Source organism: Rattus norvegicus, chromosome 10 (genome assembly GCF_036323735.1).
Source record: "Rattus norvegicus strain BN/NHsdMcwi chromosome 10, GRCr8, whole genome shotgun sequence".
NCBI lineage: Eukaryota > Metazoa > Chordata > Mammalia > Rodentia > Muridae > Rattus > Rattus norvegicus.
Window position 1 is genome coordinate 40,112,505 of NC_086028.1, and position 20,613 is coordinate 40,133,117.

General features: G+C 47.2%; 2 protein-coding genes across 4 annotated transcripts in view; one reads left to right on the forward strand and one right to left on the reverse strand.

The window, feature by feature from the left end:
• The window catches only part of G3bp1 (G3BP stress granule assembly factor 1), a 33,399-nt gene extending 24,972 nt beyond the window's left edge, over nt 1-8,427 (forward strand). The window contains exons 9-12 of one of the 2 annotated variants that reach the window (NM_133565.1): nt 1,310-1,421; nt 1,571-1,699; nt 2,215-2,324; nt 3,156-8,427. In NM_133565.1, coding sequence (NP_598249.1) covers nt 1,310-1,421; nt 1,571-1,699; nt 2,215-2,324; nt 3,156-3,365 — 561 coding nt within the window. In that variant the 3' untranslated portion in view covers nt 3,366-8,427. The remainder of the gene's footprint in view (nt 1-1,309; nt 1,422-1,570; nt 1,700-2,214; nt 2,325-3,155) is intronic. The other variant, XM_039085121.2, reaches the window with a different exon arrangement.
• A 7,352-nt stretch (nt 8,428-15,779) lies between these two features.
• Glra1 (glycine receptor, alpha 1) overlaps nt 15,780-20,613 on the reverse strand; it is a 100,329-nt gene continuing 95,495 nt past the window's right edge. The window contains exon 9 of one of the 2 annotated variants that reach the window (XM_006246378.5): nt 15,780-18,522. In XM_006246378.5, the coding sequence (XP_006246440.1) occupies nt 18,208-18,522 (315 nt within the window). In that variant the 3' untranslated portion in view covers nt 15,780-18,207. 2 annotated transcript variants of the gene reach the window in all.

The window sequence follows — 20,613 nt, forward strand, 5'->3', positions numbered from 1 at the left end:
ATGTGAGACTTAACAGGCGTAGAGAATGGGAGGAGCCTGTATACAGGGAGAGGATAGAAGGTGTTTCCCTGGGGTGTGCGGGTTCACTGAGGACGGACTGCGGTGTGGTAACTGCACAGTAGTTAGAGTAGCACCCGCCAGAAAGCAGGGTCTTGTTGATGTGCGTGAAGCTTTCTTTTATGAGTTGTGCATGCAGGGAGAAGCCAGAGGCCAACTTCTGCCATTTTCCCTGGGGAGCTGTGTACTTTGTTTTTTTGAGACAAGGTCTCTGCTGACCTGGAGCTCTCAGATTAGGTAACGCTGGCTGGCTAGTAAGCCCTGGAGCTGCCTAGCTTCATCTCCGTGGAGCCAGAATTGCTGTTTTCTAGGTTAACAGTTTTGTTTAAGAAAATTGACAAGAGATGGGAGAGACAGTTTGGCTGTTAGGAGCATTTACTGTCCTTGCAGAAGACTGGGTTCAGTTTCCAGTGTCACATGTCAGCCTGTAACTGTCTGAAACTCCAGTCCTAGGGGATCCCATCTCCTCTTTTTGGCCTCCATAGGGGATGCATGAGTTTGAGTGCACAGAGACTTAGAGGATAAAAATTTTATTTTTTCTTGTATGGTTATGGATATTTTGCCTGCCAGTTTGTTTGTATCATGTGCCTGTCTGCTGTCTTTGGAGGCCAGAAAAGGGAATAGTCCTTGCACTGACTGTAGTTACAGTTGTAAGCAACTAGGTGGGTTCTGGGACTTGAACTTGGATCCTCAGGAAGACCTACCAGTGCTCATAACTTTGAACCATCTCTCCTGCCATATACGTATACTTTAAGTTTATATATATATATATATATATATATATATATATATATATATATAATCTGTGTATGACTCTATAATATATATATATATAGTAAGTTAAAAAGAGTGCAGGGAGCATGGTTGGATTAATGGCTCAGTGGTTAGGAGCTCTTCCTGCTCTTGCAGAGGACCTGGGTTCAGTTCTCAGCATCCACATGCTGCCATCCATAACTCCAGTTCTGGGGAATCTGGTGCCCTCTTCTGGCCACCTCTTGTCAATGCACAGGTGCATGCAAGCAAAACACTTAGACATGTGGAATAAAAAAGGAAAACGAAAAACCAATGATAGAGCTGGTGAGGTGGGCCAGGGAGCAAAGGCACTGGAGCTAGACACGTGGGACCCATGTGTGTGTGTGGTATGCAGGCATGCCCCTCCCCTCCAAATGTAAATTGAAAATTTTTAAAAGAAAAGTAATAATAGATAAACTACTTTGGCTTCTCACAAAGGTTAATCTGTGACCCTTTTTAGCCCCGTCCAGAATCTAAGCCTGACTCTCAGATCCCACCACAAAGGCCTCAGAGAGATCAGAGAGCTCGAGAGCAGCGGATCAATATCCCTCCTCAGAGAGGACCCCGGCCAAGTAAGAGCTCTGGTGACTTCTAGCTTGGGGTGGTTTGAGATAAGAACTTAACTTTTGGGCCTGGCTGGAGCAGTGGAACGATGACTTGGCTTTGGGCAGAGGGAAACTTGTTTATGAAGAGTCCTTGAGAGTCTGTTTTGTCTCTGAAGTTCGTGAGGCTGGTGAACCAGGAGATGTGGAACCCCGAAGGATGGTGAGGCACCCTGACAGTCACCAGCTCTTCATTGGGAACCTGCCACATGAGGTTGACAAGTCGGAACTGAAGGATTTTTTCCAAAGTAAGTGCTGGCTGATTCTCATGGTGGCATGAGTTCCTAGGCGGTGCCACCCAGTGGAGGCACAGGTGTAGTGTCAGGTCTTTAATGTCTGTTTAGTCCAAGGGCACAAACAGTGAGTTTTGGGGCTTGAGTGTTCATCTAAAATAACGAATGTCAAAACTGGTACTTCCCTTCATTGTGACACCAAGTAGAAAATTCCTTGACCTCATTGTCATGAGCTGTAGGCACACTACAGTGTAGTATAAAATTCCTTTATAGTGGTATACAGGGAACACGTGAGACACAGTGTGTTGTCTTTTAGACTTGGATCATTTCTTTAAGCTCTAAAATTCAAAAACCCCATAGCTTTGTTATGGTCTCAGTTATAAGTATTCATCTAAGGAGCACTTGAACTATATTTTGCATTTTAATATGACATTCTAATAATCAGTTGCATTAAGTTCGTGGCTAATCTCTGTCTGGTGTAAACCATGCTGGGTGTCTGCAGAGAAGTCACCGGTGCTTTGCCCTTGCAGGTTATGGGAATGTTGTGGAGCTGCGCATCAACAGTGGTGGGAAGTTACCCAACTTCGGTTTCGTTGTGTTTGATGACTCGGAACCAGTTCAGAAGGTCCTTAATAACAGGGTAAGCAAAGTGTGTGTGTGCGTGTGCATGCGTGTGTGTGTGTGTGTGTGTGTGTGTGTGTGTGTGTGTGTTTGTGTGTGAGAGAGAGAGAGAGGGAGAGAGGGAGAGAGAGATGTCTGGTTTTTGCTTGCTTGCTTTCGTGCACACGTGCGTGCTAGGTGTGTGCAGTGCCTTTAGGGGTATGGAGAGTGGGAACACGCCCTGGAAGCGGAGTTACCTATTTTGATAACTCCAAGGCTTCTGGCCATTGAGGCTCACCTCCTCGAAGTTGTGCTTGCAGGAGGCAGATGGTTCAGGTGCCTTCTGCCCTCTCTCCATCTCACTGTGCTATACTCCCTTCAGTCTGTGTCTGTCTGTGGGGGGTGGGGTTTTAGCACTGGCTTGCTGAATGTCACTGTGTGATCATACACTAGTGTAGCTGAGTGTCATTTTCCAGCTAGAAGGCCAGGCCTTACTTTCTCACCCCTAAATTGCAGGACTCTAGGAATTTTATTTAAGTCAGTTTAATGATGATTTGCTTACGAGGTACCAATATTTTGCATAAGTGTGTGAGAAGGTTTTATTCTCAAGCTGTGGAGGCGTCCATATCAGGGTGTTTACTGGAGTGTGCCTTAGTTATTAGTACAATGGTGCTCTGCTTCAGGACTCTTTAAATTGGTGCTTTTCTACTTCTTGGCACTAGTAACACAAAAGATGTTTTATGAGCTCAACACATTGGTGACAACGGACTAGTTGGTTGAAAGCCTTGCTCAGTAGGGTGGCTTTGTTCACTTTTGACCGGCACAGTCAGGGGCTGATCTGAGTGTTTGCTTTCCCTTGGTTCTCACACAGCCCATCATGTTCCGAGGTGCGGTTCGCCTGAATGTGGAAGAGAAGAAGACTCGAGCTGCCAGGGAAGGCGACCGCAGGGATAACCGCCTTCGGGGACCTGGAGGCCCCCGTGGTGGGCCGAGTGGTGGGATGAGAGGCCCTCCCCGTGGAGGCATGGTGCAGAAACCAGGCTTTGGCGTGGGCAGGGGGATTACAACTCCAAGGCAGTGAATTGCTTGGCTCAGATCTCCACACAGCACACAGCCCCGGCTCCTGCAGAATGGTGAATTCCTTCAACCAGCCTTTGGTGTCTTGGAGTAGTCTATTATAAACTGCTTGAGTTTGTACAATTTTAATTTCGCTTGTGTTCATGGTGTGTGCTCCCCAAACCCCTTTCCTCCCTTGACCTTTTAGTCCTTCATTCCCAGTTTTCCGGAATGATACTTTAGGAGGAATAGATTTGTAAAGACGAAGAGGAAAGACTGACCTTCCTGCTCACGCTGCATACACAGACTGGAGTCTCACGGCCATTCCCCAGAAGTGTCTCGGTTTCACTGACCACGGATGTTTCATTTGTTGGGAGACACAGGATTTGATAAACATTTTGGAAGCGGGAAAAATCAAGTCACAACTCCTTTCTGGTGTGGAAAAATTGCCTTTTGGCAACTGCCACTGGGTCCCTGCAGGTGTGGCTAACTGAATAAAAGGTGTTCTTTTGACATGTGATTACCAAACAATTCTAAACCTCCATTTTTACCATTGGATTTTTAAATTGTGATGTAGCCTGTCAATGTCTAGAACACAGCTAAAGACTTTTGTTGAACTGTTAGATTTTTTTGAGGTAGAGTTTTTCATGTTTTATTTGTATTTGTAAAAAAAAAAAAAGAAAAAAAAAGAAAAAAGAAAAAAGGACAAAAAATTCCCACGAGAAAACAAACCCCAAATCTGATGACAAAACCAAGCAACACTGTGCCTTCTATTTATCGTTGACTCCGGCCCTGGCAACTGTTTAAAGGAAAGTAATAAAGATTCCAGAGTTGTTTTCAGATTCAGAGTATGTGGGGGAACTGCACAAGTTTTTTGATCACGTGTATGTGTCGTGTTAACATTGTTCTGCCTTATCCTAAATCACGCCTCAGACTGGGATGCTTTTGAGGAAAGGTGCTTCTGTGAGGCCTCTGACCTCAGTGGCTCTGTGCGCCACACTCTACTCTGCTGTCTGTCTGGGTTCCTGGTGGGCCATAAGAAGGATTTGGTTGAATATTGGACTTGGCTAATGTGCTCCAGGGTCTGCATTTTTTTTCTTTAAATCATAGCCATATGGTAAATTTTCTATTTTGTTACGGTTCTCTTTTACTGATGGACATGCAGTGGGTGTTTCTTGGAAAAAGGCCAATTTTTATTAAAATATTTCTGGAAGAAAACTTCATCTGGCAATGTAGACTGCTAAAACTCACTTTCCAGTGTTGTGTGTTGAGTGCTGTGTGTGACATTGGGTGAAGGTTTTGTCCGCACAAGCCTCCATGGACAAGTCATTAGTCTGAAGGCAACCAGAGTGTCTAACTTTTCCTAATGTTTGTGTGTATGTCTATGTATATGTGTATGTCTATGTATGTGTGTATGTATATGTATGTGGGAGTCTTCATACATGCGTGCACCACAGTATGCTTGTGGAAGTCAGGGCAACTTGGGATCTAGGCCTTATACTCCACTGTTTGAAATTGGCCCATGAGCCACAAGCTTCTATGGGCTCCTGTTTGTGCCTCTCATCTTGCTGTAAGGGCACAAGGATTTCAGACATGTGCTGCCATGCCTGTCTTCCCTGTGGCTTCTGGGAATTAGTCAGGTCTTCATACTTACACATAGTGCTCAGCCAGCTCGTCTGACTTTAGAGCTGTCACATATGTATGCTGGTTTTGTTAGGGTAGTTGGGATGAAAATGGTGTGAGGTTGTCAGGTTTGGTCTCAATACCTCACAGATCTAAATGTTGACAGCATGTTGTGAACTGAGGTAACCAAATCCCACGACTGGGGGTTCAGTTTAAGCACTTCATTTGAGGTGGTGACGATGCAGATGTGTGCAGCATGTACTTTGTAGTAAAGTGTATGGTTACAAGGACAACTGAGCCAGGCTTGGTGACTCATGATGATAACCCCAGCACTCAGGAGGCAAAAGCATGGTCTGTGAAGCAAGTTCCACCAAGGTTGCATAGTGTGACTTTCAAGAAACAAGGCAAAAGGGCAGCAAAGAAAAGTCCCAAGTGGCACACAATGGCACAGGCTTGCCTGTGTAGTCTCAGATCTCCGGTTCAAGGCTAGTCTGGCCCATATAATAGTCTCTTAAAAGTTTCAGTAACTTGGGTAAATCTAAAAATGATTTTCACAATTGAGTACTAAGACATGCATTTAGAAGTTTTTTCCTAGTCACCTGATTAGGTGATTGACATTTGCTGTACAGAGTAAGGTGTCATGGCAGCATCCCTCATTTCTCTGGAGACCAAGGGTATCAGAGTGATCTGGATTGATCTGAGAAAGAGCAACCTGTGGGTGGGTTGGGATATGAGAAGCCCATTCTCTTCTACCTCAGATAAGTGTGTAGCAGTACAACCGCGCGCGTGTGTGTGTGTGTGTGTGTGTGTGTGTGTGTGTGGTGTGTAGGGATGTAGCAGTACCCCTATTGCTTGTGACTGGGGTTGGGGAACTGCTTCAGCCCTACCCTATTTCCCAGCAGTGGCACTGGGGATCAGAGTGTGCTTTGGAAGGGCATGGGTCTCAGCTTGGCAGCCCGTTTTGCACTGGAGAATCTGGATGCCAATGACACCACGTGAAGCCTAAACCTTGGAGCTTAAGAGGTGCTCATGGTTACAGAAAGCACAGGCTATTTCAGAAGTGGCTGCTGATGTCAGCCTTCTCATGTCAAGATTTGATCTGCAGGGAAGACTCAGGATGTCGTTCTTTGTTATTGAGCTTAACTAGGATCCGTGATGGGTATTTTAGCCAAGTGAGACTTTATGTATGTGTACATGTCTATGTGGATGTTGGCCACATGTGCAGGTGCCTCAGAACACCTATGGCCCCTTGGAGCTGGAGTTACAGGTGAGTGAGCCCTCCCACATAGGAGCTGGGAATCGAACTTAAAGTCCTGGAAGAGCAGCAGGGTACTCTTAGGCATGAGTCTCTGTTCAGACCTATTGGAAGTAAGTAACCAGACCTTGACCAGACCTTTCATTTGCTTTCCTTGTGAGGTGGCACTCCTGTGCTCTGCAGTCTCAGCTGCTGCTTTGGAACAGGGACAGTGACAGTTGGAGAGTTGCAATCAGGGCCTGTGGCACACGCTTAATCCTGGTGCTCAGGAGACTGAGGTGAGGATTGTGAATTCAAAACCAGCCTTGATTACAAAGCAAAGCCCACTTTTGTTTACAGCAAAACAAGTGAGCCCACTTAGCTTTCATGTGTGCCTTGGATTATGGCACAGTAATAAAGGGAAGAGATGGTGGGAAGCAGTTGAGCGAACAGGGCTTTCAGGAGCAGGCGGGGCTTCGGGCAGTACCTACAGTATTGAGCCAGGAGCCCGGTTCCTGTGAGTGCCTGTGAGCTGGATGTCTAGGGTGGAATTTCCACCTCTCAGACCACTTGGGGTGCCATTCAGGACACAGTAGCGCCCTGCAAAGTTAGCTCACCAGTTGCCCTCTACATAGCTGCTCCCTGCCCACCTTTAGGGATGGATTTACTGTGTCAACAAGCTGGGTCTTGTGAGGTGTGAGGAAGGGAACAGGTGGTTCTGTGTGTGTCTGTGTGTGGAAGCCTTGGGCGTTCCACAGGAGCCGTCCACCATGTTTTTGCTTGTTTTTGTTTTTTTGTGACGTTTCATTGTGTATTCATTTCTAGCTGTTCTGGAACTTGCTACATAGCTTAGCCTCCTATTAACTCAGAAATTTGCCTTCCTCTCTGCCTGCCAAAAGTTGGTATTTAAGGTGTGCACCAACACACCAGGCTCTACCTTGTCTTTTTAAAATAAGGCTTCTCACCTGTTACCCTGATTAAGCTGTGATTAAGTCAGTGAACTCCAGGGACCCACCCGTCTACCTACATGGTGACACCATGTGTGTTCTACAGACTGAATTCAGGTCCTCACTTTACAGAACAAACAATTTCTCCAGAGACAGTGTCTCTGTGTATCCTGGAATGCACGCTGTAGACAAGGCTGCCCTCAAACTCAGAGGTCCACCTGTCTGCCTAGTGGGATTAAAGGCCTGCATCAACACCGCTTGGCTGCTAATGTGATGCTTTAATACCTAAAACGTGGCTGCCACTTTCTCTGAGGTCCTTTAGCATTCTGTGTTCTGAACCTCGGTGTTTTTGCCCCAGGGGCAGCGTTTTGGGTGGAAATACACCCAGCTGTCAGGACGTGTATGTGTCATGTGCGGATTAAGAACCCACTGTTTCTTTCCATTTGACTCGCACTTGTGTGATGAGTCCCCATGACACTCCTGGGTATGCTGAGACCTTAGCGTCATGTGACTTCTCCCTGCACGTGTGCCTGTGTGCTCCAGCCCCACCTCTGTCTCACGCTGGTTTTTGTCTAGACCTGCACTGTTGAGCACTGTAAGTGAACAGATTGATCCCCCTTCATTTTGTTTGTCCCTTTATGGTTCTGTCCCATCCATTGTCATAAGCAGGGTCTTCCTAGAGGACTCTGCCCCTCTTATGGTTCAGCCTGGAGTTGGAATTACCACTGGGTTAGGTTGTGGCTTCTTAAGGAATTGAGACCTGACACTTTGAAGTCCCCATGATGGTTGAGTCAGTGACTGGGGGTAGCCTTCCATCAATTTCAGATCGGAAATTTCAGTATAGGAAATTGTTGGGAGGCTGGGGGTTGGGAGGTGGGGCATGTGTGAGGAGGAAGTCCCCGGTCTCAGACTTACTTCCTGCTTGTTCCTAGTCCCTGCAGAACAACTGATTTGTTGTAAGCTCAGAACTCAAGCTCCACCCTGCTAGAGGAGAGTGGTCAGTTTCCTTCCTTCCTCCCTGCACCCAAGGTTCAGTTAAATCCCATCATGCTACCTCAGCAGACTCCCCAGGTCACTCCTCCCACCTCCAGGATCTTGCTGGTCTTTGCATCATCTTTAGATGAGTCTTTCTGAAACAACCTTGGCCTTGTATCCCCCACACGTGTGTTTTCTCTCACCAGTCCCATAGACTGTAAGCCCCTGTGGCAGGGTCTATGAGTGAGTCGCCTGTGTTAACCTTCAGTGGTACCTACCAATAAATATTCTTGGCTGAATAAATGAAATCTCTTTCAATGTGAAGTTCTTCAGGTTAAATGCTTCTCAGGTTACACAGATTTTTCTCTGGGTTACCTGTAGGATTTCAGAAGTTCTTACAAAATTGGTGAAGTCTAACAATTAGGAGTTAACCACAGAAAATTTCAGAAAAACTTTAATTTTTTTCCGTTAGAATTGGCATGGATATGTGTCTATGGATGGCTCAATAAATATATTTCTATATACAGCACAGAAATTTTACATTCCATCTTCAAACTGCAGAAATAGATTTTTTTAGAAGCCAAAATCAAAACAAAGCAAAAATAACAAAACAAACCCTGTCATAACTTCAATGACTTCATGCAAAAAAAAAAAAAGAGAGAGAGAGAGAAAAGGGGTCAGAGGGAATTGCTTCTTCAAGGTCAAATGTCCAATGAGAGGTAAAAATATTACTTTAAGGAAGCGGTTGCTTAGCACGCTGCTTAAGGTGGGAGCCGGACAGATCCTTAACTGCAGCTTTAAGGCCATACCTAGTTTATACATATATACAAAGAAGTTTCCATAGAAAACACGTGGTCACATTCTCTTCTGGGAAAGGATGAGTGTTTATTCGGACCCAATTTTCCAGGTCAATTAATTAGAGCTGCCCCTGGACTGCTACTCTTCAATCTGCTTTGTCTATGTGGCTTGTGGAACCCTCTCCCATCATGGGTGATCAAGCACTTTACAGCTCAACCCACAGTGCCTAGCCTAGCACAGCTCTTGTATGCTTTGGACTTAGTGTAGGTATCTTACCTCTAATGGACCCCACACCCCACACTGGCACTGTAATGGGAAGGACGGCACCATGCCTTTCTGTTCTAGGGTTGCAATGCCTGGGGAGTCAGCATTGACTGTCGTAAGGGGCTGACTTTTCTCCTTTGAGCATTATGACACATTTCAGTTGGAATCTAGCTCTTTTTTGGGAGGGGAAAAAGGCAATGTAAAGTTACCCAAAGATTCATCTGGAGTTTGTTCTATCTAAAAACCCAAGCCAGGGAACTATTAAGACAGGTTAGCTCTGTGCAAATACCTAGATGGACGAACTAGTGACAACAAAGGCCACCACGGCCTTTGGAGGTGACTCCCAGATCCACACGAGTCCCCTATTTCAAGCTAGCCTATCTCAAGTTAGTGAATGCATCTGTAGTCCAGATGAGAAGCGGGAACTTACTAGTTCTGAGATGAACAAGGCAAACCCAGCATTGCTCTTGCGTGTTGTAACTACCCAGGCATATTGAAAGCCAGTCTGATCTGGTTTGGAAGCCCCGTGGCTTGTTTGAACAGTCACTTCATTTTTATCAGTGCCATCTTTGAATAGCGCTGTCAAGTACTTGCACGGACCCCAACAGGTTATAACGACGTTTTATCCTAACAAAAACAAGGGGGCCTCAAAGTACTTCTGCTTCTGTTCTGACCACTTGGTTTTTGAGATAGGATCCCACTATTCAGCTCAGGCTGGTCTGGAACTCACTATGTAGCTTGGGGTTAGACATGTAGTTTGTCTAGTTTTTCAAATTTTCTTTGAGGCTACTGAGACCTCTGCTATGCCACTCTTTTGTAGGCAGAACTCTGTTTACTTAAAAGAAAAGAGGACCTGCCCCTTACCCCTTTGATGTTTCAAGTATGCATGTCAGCATGTAGTAGGCATTGCATGTGAGTTTGCATGTCAGCATGTAGTAGGCATTGCATGTGTATTCAGTGGGAGAAAGAAGCAAGATGAGCTCCTCTGGAGTCCAGCCCGCTTGTCTTATTTTAACTTGTTAGTGGTGACACTATCATGGTGATATCCAGCATTGGAAGATGAAGTCATTATGACACGAGATTGGATGGGTCGGAAATGCTGTGCAATTGTTCTCATCCAACACTTCAGCTTTGTGGATGCCATTCTGGCTAAACTTGCGTGTCAGCACGCTAGTTTAGCCAGACACATGAGGACACGGTGTCTCTTAACGTGAGGTAGAAATGCATCTAACATGGAGAACGTTAATGCATCTAGCAGCTTATGTGGGGCCCTCTCTGATCCACTTTCATGCTAAGACTTGGGAACAATCTTTAATGATGGGAGATACTTTGAACCTGCCAAAATACCCTCCTAAATTAGCCACAGGAAGGGAGGGAGGGAGGGAGGGAGGGAAGGAAGGAGGGAGGGAGGGAGGGAGGAAGGGAGGGAGGGAGGGAGGGAGGGAGGGAGGGAGGAAGGAAGGAAGGGAGGGAGGGAGGAAGGGAGGGAGGGAGGGAGGGAGGGAGGGAGGAAGGGAGGGAGGAAGGAAGGAAGGGAGGGAGGAAGGAAGGAAGGGAGGGAGGAAGGGAGGGAGGAAGGTGAGTTCCTGGGGGCAGGGGGGCCTTGGGGCAGGGGAAATTGCCCTTTTGAGTGCACATGCGCACCTGTGATGGTGTAACAGCCTCTGGCTCCTGACTATCTTTTCTCCATGCCATTTTTTTCTTCTGCTTTTGTGCCTGGAATAAATTGTCTGTAGTTTGGGGAGCGGATTTTTAGATGCAGCTGAGAATGAAAACACCCTAGACGTCTTTTCCTCCAGGTCTGCCTTTCAGTTAGATCAACAACAAGGTGATGTCTGGAACACATATTTGTCTATAGAAACAGCTTTCTGTATACCTCTAGGGATGTTCAGTGGTAGCCTTGCGTGTCAAGGATCATAGTTTCAATCTCCAGCACCACAGGGAGAAAAAGCAAGAAGTCCAGGTCTTCACTGTCTGCATCATGCGCTCCATCAACTGACTGCTCCAGGAAGAACCTTCCCAGTCATGGCCTACTCTTTGCAGTCACAGTTTTCAGGCCTCAGTCAGTAAAGTGCTTGCTGCAGAAGCCCGAGGGCCTGAGTTTGGATCCCCAGACCCATGTCAAAGCTGGACGCAGCTACCTCTCGCCTCTCTACACACACATGCCTGCACACCCATACATCACATACACACCACAACGAGAATAAAGAAGCCTGAGTCCCATGCCCTATTTAGGTCCAGAGTCATCGTAGCGTAAACTCTCAACACTCGACGGGATGGATCGATGCCCTTTAAGAGGTGAGTTGCCAGGGACTGCTTTATGCGCTTCTAAGATCAAGGGAAAGTGGGTTTTCATGGGAAGTTCGGAGGAAGCTGCGCAGACCGGGGACACGGGGAGTCAGAAAGGAGATGGAAACTTCTTGCTCTTCTGCCAAACTGCTTAGTGAGACCTGATCCGCGCATGTCCTGTGAGTGGGCCTGATAGGCAGAAGCCACCTCTTCTAAGCTGTCTCCCCCTTGTTCCCCTTCACTCGAAGGAACAAGCAATGCTTACCAGAGCCCCTTCATTTTACCTCAGGTAGGGAGGGCAAAGAGGGAATCCTAGAAAAATTGGGAACAGTTCTGCTTATAATGTCATATGTGGTTATAATTTAGTCTTAGCTATGGCATACGATAATATTAGAGAGTTCTCTGGTCCACTAAGGCCAAGTTGCTTTGTCCAGACTGAAACATTCCAAGGCATGTATACACTTTTCCTGGGAGACCCGCTGAGCCAGACTCAGGCTTCCCTAGAATCCAGTCAGAGTAAAAAAGTCGTTGCTACACAGAAGGGGTGATCTGGGGCTCTCAGGACAGAAGTTAACATGTTCCTGTGTAGACGGTTTGGGGGCCTGCTTTGTCAACATCCTGGCTTTGGGGTGCAGCTGAGGAGCCACAGCTGAGGTTGTATCTATTTAGTTCTTTGGGTTTTTTGTTTTGTGGCGAGGGGGAGGTGACTGTCTACATGTTTCCTTTTGTCATCCCATTTCCCCCTCCCATTTCTAGACCTGGGATGAAAGGGAAGAGTGACTGGACATCCCTTCTTTACTGGGACGTTGGTTAGTATTTCAATCCCACTCAGATCTTACCTGAAGACTTTTTTTTTTACCCCCTCAGACACCTGCTTGAGACAAGTCGCAGGGTAGCTGTCCCACAGGGCATAAACCATTTAACTGCTTAACAGGCAGATGACACCATCAGATAGTAAATGGGTGACATGGACAGAGTCTTCAGCATTTGAGCTCAAATGTCCTGTGCCCAGACCCCCTGAGTTGTCCCCGAGACGCCCTCAGCACCATTGCTGCCTATTGTCACTGCATCTCCGCCTGAATTATTCACAGCCACACCAGTTTCAAGTTCAGCCCTTAAAGAAGACGATGCTTATCTTTGGCTCCTGCACCTGTGGCTATTCTTCCTCCTGAGTGGATAGAAAAGGAAGTCTAGACTTTGAAAAGCCTCAGGAAAGGTAGGTTTGTCCTAACCCTTCACTCCAGCCAAGTCCAAACATTCCTGGCACAAGGATTCCCTCCTGCCCCTCCCCAGCTCTTCAGGGTCACAAGTAAGGAACATTGTCTGTAGCCCCCAAATGCCAGCAATTCTCACCTGCCCTCCAACGCACTTCTCTTTGTCTCCAAACTTTTGTAACCCCACCGTGGCCTCACCTCACCCAGGTCCCCTATGTATCAGGCTGCATTAGTAGATCATTAACCTCAAAGATGGGTTAGTGGATTTATATTGTTTAGGACTACATTTCGGGACAAGAAAGGGTGAACATAGGCTTTCGATCAAGACCTTTGTTCTCTTGTAAAAGATGGCGTTCACCAGCATTGGAGAGATAGCTAGGATGTCGGACATTCACATGCTGGGGTGAACTTAAACAAAAAGATCTGCACTTTGGATCTGCAGTTATCAGATCCATTTGAGTGCGTTATCTTGTCTATATTCCGCTTTCAATAGCTAAAGCATTGATTATTTTATTTCCTCAACTTTATGCTCATCAACAGTTTGGGGAGTTAGGGCTCTTCCAAGATCACTGAAGGTGAAATAATTTGTTGAATGCTTAAAAAACAAAACAAAACCTGAAACCCTGTAGTTTTCTCTTCTCTCTACCCTTAACCAGAGGACCCAGGTTCAATTCCCAGCACCCACATAGTGATTCACAACTGTCTGTAACTCCAGTTCCAAAGGATCTGACACCCTCACGTGGACATTCACACAGGCAAAACACCAATGCACACGAAATAAAAATAAATAAATCATTAAAAAAAAACCCCATATACATGGAAGAGGTAAATGGACACCAGCCAGTTCCCCATCCTCTGTGGGACCAGGCCTGGATGCTTTCTGGGCTTCCCATGACTTTCCATTCATTGGATGGTAAAGGAACTCTGAGCTTTGGAGTTCCACAGCTTAGGAAAATCATGGATGGGTTTAGGGAGCTTCCATAGGGTGAAGGGTGGGACCCCTTCCCTTCCTCTGCCCTGTAAGCACCCCAGCCTCCTACACTACACTCCCCCTTTGCAGGCTTCTCTCCTTAATAAAAGCTTACCCTGTTGTCAGTCCTGCATCCCCTGTCTCTCTCTTTTCACTAATCCTGCCCCAGGCAGGCACTCTTCCTATGGAGGTCCTCCCCTCCCACCCCCCTTTGGAGACTTTGACCACCCAAGGGTGTCCTCTCTGTCACAGGGATGTCAGAGCTCATTGGACCAAACTCTTGCCTGGATGCAGGTTTTCTTTGCGCAGACAGAGGTCTCATGGCAGAACCATTAAAGCAAGGCACACACATTCCTCTCTTGTCATAGATTCTTGTTTCTGGCTTCATAGAAGTAGACGAGAATAAGAAGGCTCTTGCTTCAAACTTCTTAAGTAGGAAAACAGAATCTATATTCTATATAAAGAACATGCTTCCTGATTGCTTGGGTAGAGACATTTTGATCTGGTTGGTTCAATGGGTAGCAATCGATTCACCCATTCGCAGACTTATTGGCCACTTATCCATCTAAGAAACATCCCAAGAAAGTCAAGCATCGCCTGTCTTGGCTGAGCTAATGGTGGAGAGTGGGTATGAAGGGCTGAAGATGTTTCTGAAATAGATATTGATAGCTTCCTGTGTGGTGTTCATTGCTCTGGACTGGGTTTACATCTTGGCTGGGAAATGTCTGTGACTCTCAGAGCCCTGAAGAGGATACATTCTGCCCGTCGGCTTCTCCAGAGGATGCAGTTGCTGTCAGGGTTGTGATAACCCCCTTTGGGTTCAGCAATTAAGTAAGTAATCTAATTTGCACAGAAGACAATTATCCGTGGCAGTACCATCTTAACTGGAGCGCCAACCTGCCCTGCGATCTAACATCATGGCGCCTCACAAGACACCGATTCTTTTTATGATGCTTGTAAAGAGGCACATGTTGGAGGGAATGACCCAACTCTCTTGTTTGTTTGTCTCCCAAATGTGAAAAAAAAAAAAACTATAGTAAATATCCATGCACTTCTGCAAGGAGTTACTTTCTTATTTATTGATAGTTTAGAAAAAGAAACTGTTAGACTGAACTGATGAACTTTCCTCATTTTTCTAGAGTTAATGGAAATCTCTTTCTCTTACCCTCCCCCCCCCCCCCCCACACACACAAACACACACTCTCCACTGAAGCTTTTGCCAAAATGGGATTTGCAGGTGCTAGGGAATTCCAGCAGAGGGAGCCATTTCTTTCTGAAGCCAGCAGGCTCCTGCAAGCCCACAGGGTGAGAAGCAGTTGGTGTTTCCACCTGGCTCCTGGGATAAGCTTCAGCTTTGGACTTGGGTTGAAGTCATCCATTCCTCCATGCCCCCTTCCAAGTCTCACAGGATACATGAGCACCAGTCTGTACCGAGGAAGGGCTCCGAAACCAGTAAGCCATTCTCATTATAGACATACGACATATTTCCACACACTGAACTGTCCATCTTAACATCTGTAATACCAGGACACAGATTCCCTTGTGCTCAACCTAAAGGGGGAAATTAAAGCCTTGCCCTCTTCACTGGGGTCACCCAGAACCTTTGGCCTAAACGATATAGTTCAACTTCCTTCCTTCCTTCCTTCCCTCTATCTCCCTCCCTCCCTCCTCCCCTCCCTCTCCTCTCCCTTCTCTCCTCCTTCCTCTCCTCCTTCCTTCTCTCCTTCAGTGTCTCTCTTCCTCTCTTGTGGGGTCTTTATTAAAAGTGGTACAAGAGGAGAAGCGAATTTGCAATTTTTTTCTGAGGAAGAGAAGCAACAGGAACGTTGTGGGTCAGTGCACCTGTGCATAAATCTACATGCTTGCACGGAGCCCTGAGAAATCGAAAGGGTGGTAAGCTTTCAGTTGTGCAAAGTTCCTCAGTGTAAGCATAGATTGATAGCAGGTAGAATTGGAGAGAGATCAGATACAGTCCCATTCTCCCCATGGTGCATTCAGAGAGGCCAAAGCTTGGACATTTCCCCAACAACATTCTGTGTATTAAGCCCCGGCTTGGTTTATGCTTTCTCTTTGTTCACAGTCTGAAGGACTTCAGTGACATTTCTCAAGTACTTGAGTTCATTGCTTGCTGGGTTTGTCACCTCAGCCAGGCAGCTCACCACGGACCATTCCAAAATGGTGACACAGGGGCCTAGGAGCCCAGCTGAGATTGGGCAAATGTTGCATCAAATTTCTCTGTCTCAGAGTGATTCCAGATGCTTTCCGTGGAGGCCGCTTTAGAAGGTGCTGGATGGTTTAGTGTGAGCGAGAGACATGACTCAGCACAGACTCTGATGACTGTGGTCCCTCCTGTGGCTGCCTAATCACCTAGACTTGACTTAAGTCCAGTGAGGAGAGGCCCTCATTGATTACTTTCTATTGTAAATATTTAGTATCTAAATAGAGTAAAGTGCCACTGGAAGGGACTAATTGTGGCCTCTCCTAAGACACACAGAACCGGAGTGACACGATGCCTTCTCCAGCGCTGAGGGAGATGCTTGCAGCTGCACACCTTAGCATCTTCAAGGCCACCTTCACTTTCCCTGCTTTGAATATCTTTGTGGCAGGAAAAGACCACCTCAGATGAGAGTTACCTATTCACAGGACCCTTGCTGCCCATGATTTCCCATAAACAGAGGTCCCGTGCCCCTCACCCAGAGCCAGACGCATCTTTTTGGTTTGTACAGTCCAAGAGGAGGGAAGGCACAGGCCGGCTGACCTTGGCCCTGGTGGAATATCAACAGTTCCTTCTCATCCTGTTGGCTTCATAGTGCATTTTCTATACATAAATCCCTTGGTCTATGTCTTGGCCATCTGTTTGAGACCCATCTAGGCATTAGCTTTGATGCCATAGGGAAGGGAGGAAAACTCCCCAGGCAAAGTGCATGGTAGGCGGAACGAGGAGGGGGCAGGTAGGCATCATCGCTTCATTCTACTCTTCTATCCTGCCCCTGAGCTCCCTGGCTCGAAGGCTACAAAGAAAACTTCAGGCTGATTGTCACCGATCAATCTCCATTTTACCTATAACTCTGGCTCAAGGCCAAGAGAATAAAGTGCTCGGACAGAAGTGGTAACTCCAGTGTACTAGCCATGGCATGCAGGGCTGCACCAGCAACGCCTCGCTCTGTGCTACGGGCAGGGCTGTTGTGTGCATATCCAGTTCTGTCAGCAGGACCCCTCCTCCCGGCTCAGCTCATCCCTGTAGCTTTCTCCTGGAATGCCCCGGCTAGTCTGGCACTTCAGAGTTAGAAGGAAAGAGAAATATTTGTTTAACTTTCCTACACTTTAAAGCTGTGCAAAGCATCTTTAAAAAAAAAAAAGAAGACTTATAAAAATATAATGGGGTCATTTTCCCAAACTTCCCATGTTATGATATATGAAATGTCAAAATATAATGAGTGGACTTTCTGAATACCACCGTGTCCTCCCACGCGCGCCGTCGCTTTCACCCGTTCGCATCTTCAAGCTCAACTCCCGCCTGGCAATTGGGACAGGTTTCAGCTCACCTTTCCCATAACACAGTTATCTGCAGTCCCAAAGAGACTCTCCAAAAAAAAAAAAAAAAAAAAAAAAAATAGACGTTTGGAAAGAAGTTCATGGGTTTACACTCAGTCTCTCCCCATATTATTTCTTGAGATTATTACTCTTTTTTTTTAAATAAAAAAAGATTGCATATTGGTAATAGAACGAGAAGACCGTGACGGCCAGAGGGCTGGCGCTGAGTCGGGCCAGTGCGGAAGCGCAGAAGCAAGAGGAGCAAGCTTGGCGCCCAGTGGGGTCTTCTGGGTTCTCCATCTGTGGGCTTCTGCAATGGGCCTCTTCTTTAGTGACTTCCTGCTGGAGATCCACCTTTATCCGTCTCCGCGACCCATGTCTGTGTCCGTGACCCTCTCGAAGCAGAGGCGCGATGGCTTTTTTTTTTGGGCATGTGTCCACGGGGGTCAGTTTAAAGACAGACATGGCGTTTGTAAGAGCGTGATGGGAGCATAGACCACAGCAAGCTTATTCGTGTCCATTTCTACTCTGGGAAGTATTGTCCATCACGTTGGGGACTTTAAAAGTTTAAGCAGTTACTAGGCTGGTTTAAGAGACGTATCTTTTGTTCTGGTGGGTTTTGCATTAATGTTAAGCATGGTTAAATGTTATATATATATTACACTGCCTTCCTGTTTTTGGGGCAGGCAGCATTGACCTCCAAACAGGAGCCCCCCCGCCCCCCTCAACCCAATGGACTTGAATTTTGAAAGCTGTGATTTTCCCAATCCCCTCCCTGACCCCTGTCCCACCCCTCATGGTCCCCAGTTGCTGTATTCGAAAAGGCCCTCCCACCTCACGCCCCTGGAGGCTAGATGGATATTGTAACACCCTGGATGTATCCACCCTTGTGGCTTCTATTGCACTTGGTGGAGGGAGATGGGTGTGTGCTCTTCCTCTCTTCCTCCTCCCTTGGCTCCCAGCCTCTGTGCTCATCCCACCACCCTCTCCCAGCTCCCCCCCACCCCGTCCCAGAGCCTTCACTTGTTGTGGACGTCCTCTCTCCGGACGATCTTGTAGATGATCCAGTAGAACATGTTGAAGATGAGGAAGGCCATGGGGAAACCGATGCGAGATATTTTGTCGATCTTCTTGGCTCTCTGGATGAAGAGTTTCCGCATCTCCTCCGGGGACTTGGACGGTGCAGGAGCGGGGTTCGTGGTGTTGTTGTTGTTGGCACCCTTGACAGAGATGCCATCCTTGGCTTGCAGGCAGGCTGGGCCCATCCCATAGGCGGAGAAGTTGAAGCGGCCTTCTCCACCCTCATCATCCTGAAACAGATTTAGCATGGGGCTCTACTTAAAATAAGACAAGGGCTGGGCACCCTCCCTGCAAGGCACTCCCCTGGGGGGCCAGGACATGCCATCTGATCCTCCCTTGCCTCTCAGGCTTTGAGCCCCTAGTTGCTGGAGGCAGTCTGGCTGGCTGGGGAGTTGAGCCTTATAGAGGGGTGCCACTCACACGCTGAGACAGATGCAAGCCAGGGGATGGGGATGGTTACAGAGTCTGAGGCATGAGCTCTGGGTCAGGTTGTGGGTGTTTGTCATTTACTGACTTGTGACCTCAGGCAGGTAAGTTCTTTCTTTCATGCCTGACAGTTATTGCATGGCTTCATTGAGTAGGTGACTCAAGGACGGCCTGGGTTTTGGATAGCGTTTCAGAGGATGGTTTGGAGACATCCCCTGCTTTGCCTCTGTTGCATCCTTCCCGTCTTCCCCACCCCTTGATGACCCGGGAAGGGACAGAGAGCTCCCAGCTTTCCCATGTCACAAGCCAGGGAAGCCACGGATTCTTCCTGCCTCCCATTCCCACACCACCACCTCCAACAGTCTTGCAGTTCCCATAGGCTTGTCAAAGGCTCTTTGGTCATTTGACTCCAACTTACCTTTCCGGCCCCGCCCACTTCCTATGTGATCTGCATCTCCACCAGTTCCACTGGACTTCTCCTCCTTTGTAAAACACTTGAGCCCCAATCCTATGGTTCATCCCAGCTCTGCTTGCCCTTTACCTATTATTCCGCAAAGGGACCGAAGGGCCAGTATGTCTGTTTTGTTTTGTGTGTTGTATGTATGTGTGTAGCATGTGTATGTGCTCATACTGTGCATGTATGCATGTATGGGTGTATGCATGTACACTTAGAGGACAGAGGTTGATGTTAAGTATCTTCTTGGATCTTCGTTTTTTATTTCTTGAGACAGGTGTCTCCGTTGAACCCAGAGCTCACCTCTTCAACTAGTCTGACTGGCCAGCTTGCTCCAGGTATCCCCGGTGTCTGCCTCCCTTGAGTTGAGATCACAGGCAGGTTATAGCAAGTATGACACTTAAACCTGGTCCTGACACTTAAACCACCAGCACTTTAGTAGCCAAGCCATATCCCCAGGCCAAGGCCCATGTTTTGGCTGAGGCTGAGCTGCCAATTTGATGTGTGTTGCTGGCAAAGTTCACCAGCTCCCTGGGAGCTTCCAGGAGAGAAATTCTGTCTTTGCTTGTTCCCCGAAAGACAGTGGTGATGACAGTAAGAAATGCATTACAGGAGCCAATACTCTAATCTTCCCACACCCTGCCACCCTAGGGCATGCCACCATCTGCTGAGCTGGATGTTTCAGTCTTTCTGCCTCAGTTTCCCAAATACTGGGATTATGGCTGTGTGCTACCATGCCTGGCTTTAATCTCAGGATAATTAAATTCTCCATTGCAAAAAAAAAAAAAAAAACAAAAACAAACAAACAAACAAAAAAAACCAAGGGAAAAAAAAGGCCTCAGATTTCCTGGAGCGTGTCCCCCTGTCCCCTCTCACGTCATGTCTTTCTCTATGTGACGTTATTCTTCAGTCACCCTGAAGCATTCCCTTATGTTTGAGGATGTTAGGCTCTTCTCCTCTGTGCGATACCTCTGTTTCCAAACCCAAGCACCAGCCTCCCATTTAGCCTTGAGCTCCCAAAGACAGGGTAGTTGCCATGTGGAATGCTCTGAGTGCCCAGAGGAAAAGCTCTGATCCCCCTGGGGTCTAATTCCTTTGCTGACATTACTTCTCCTATTAGAGCGACAATTCTCGACCTGTGGGTGAGACCCCCTTTTGGGGTGTCGAATGACACTTTCCCAGGGGTCGCCTAAGACCACCGGGAAAACACAGATATTTGCATTACGATTCACAAAAGTAGCAAAGTACAGTTACGAAGTAGCAACAAAAGAGTTTACAGTTGGGGTGGGCACCACAACATGAGGAACTGTATTAAAGGGTCACGGCATCAGGAAGGCTGAGGACCGCTGTGTTCGAGGGTAAGTTCTGTGAGAGCAGCCACGGCACAGCCTGACATTCCAGTGTTTGGAATGTCAAGAGGGTCGAGAGTCCCAGAGAGCCTAGCTACCAGATGGAGGCCAGCTTG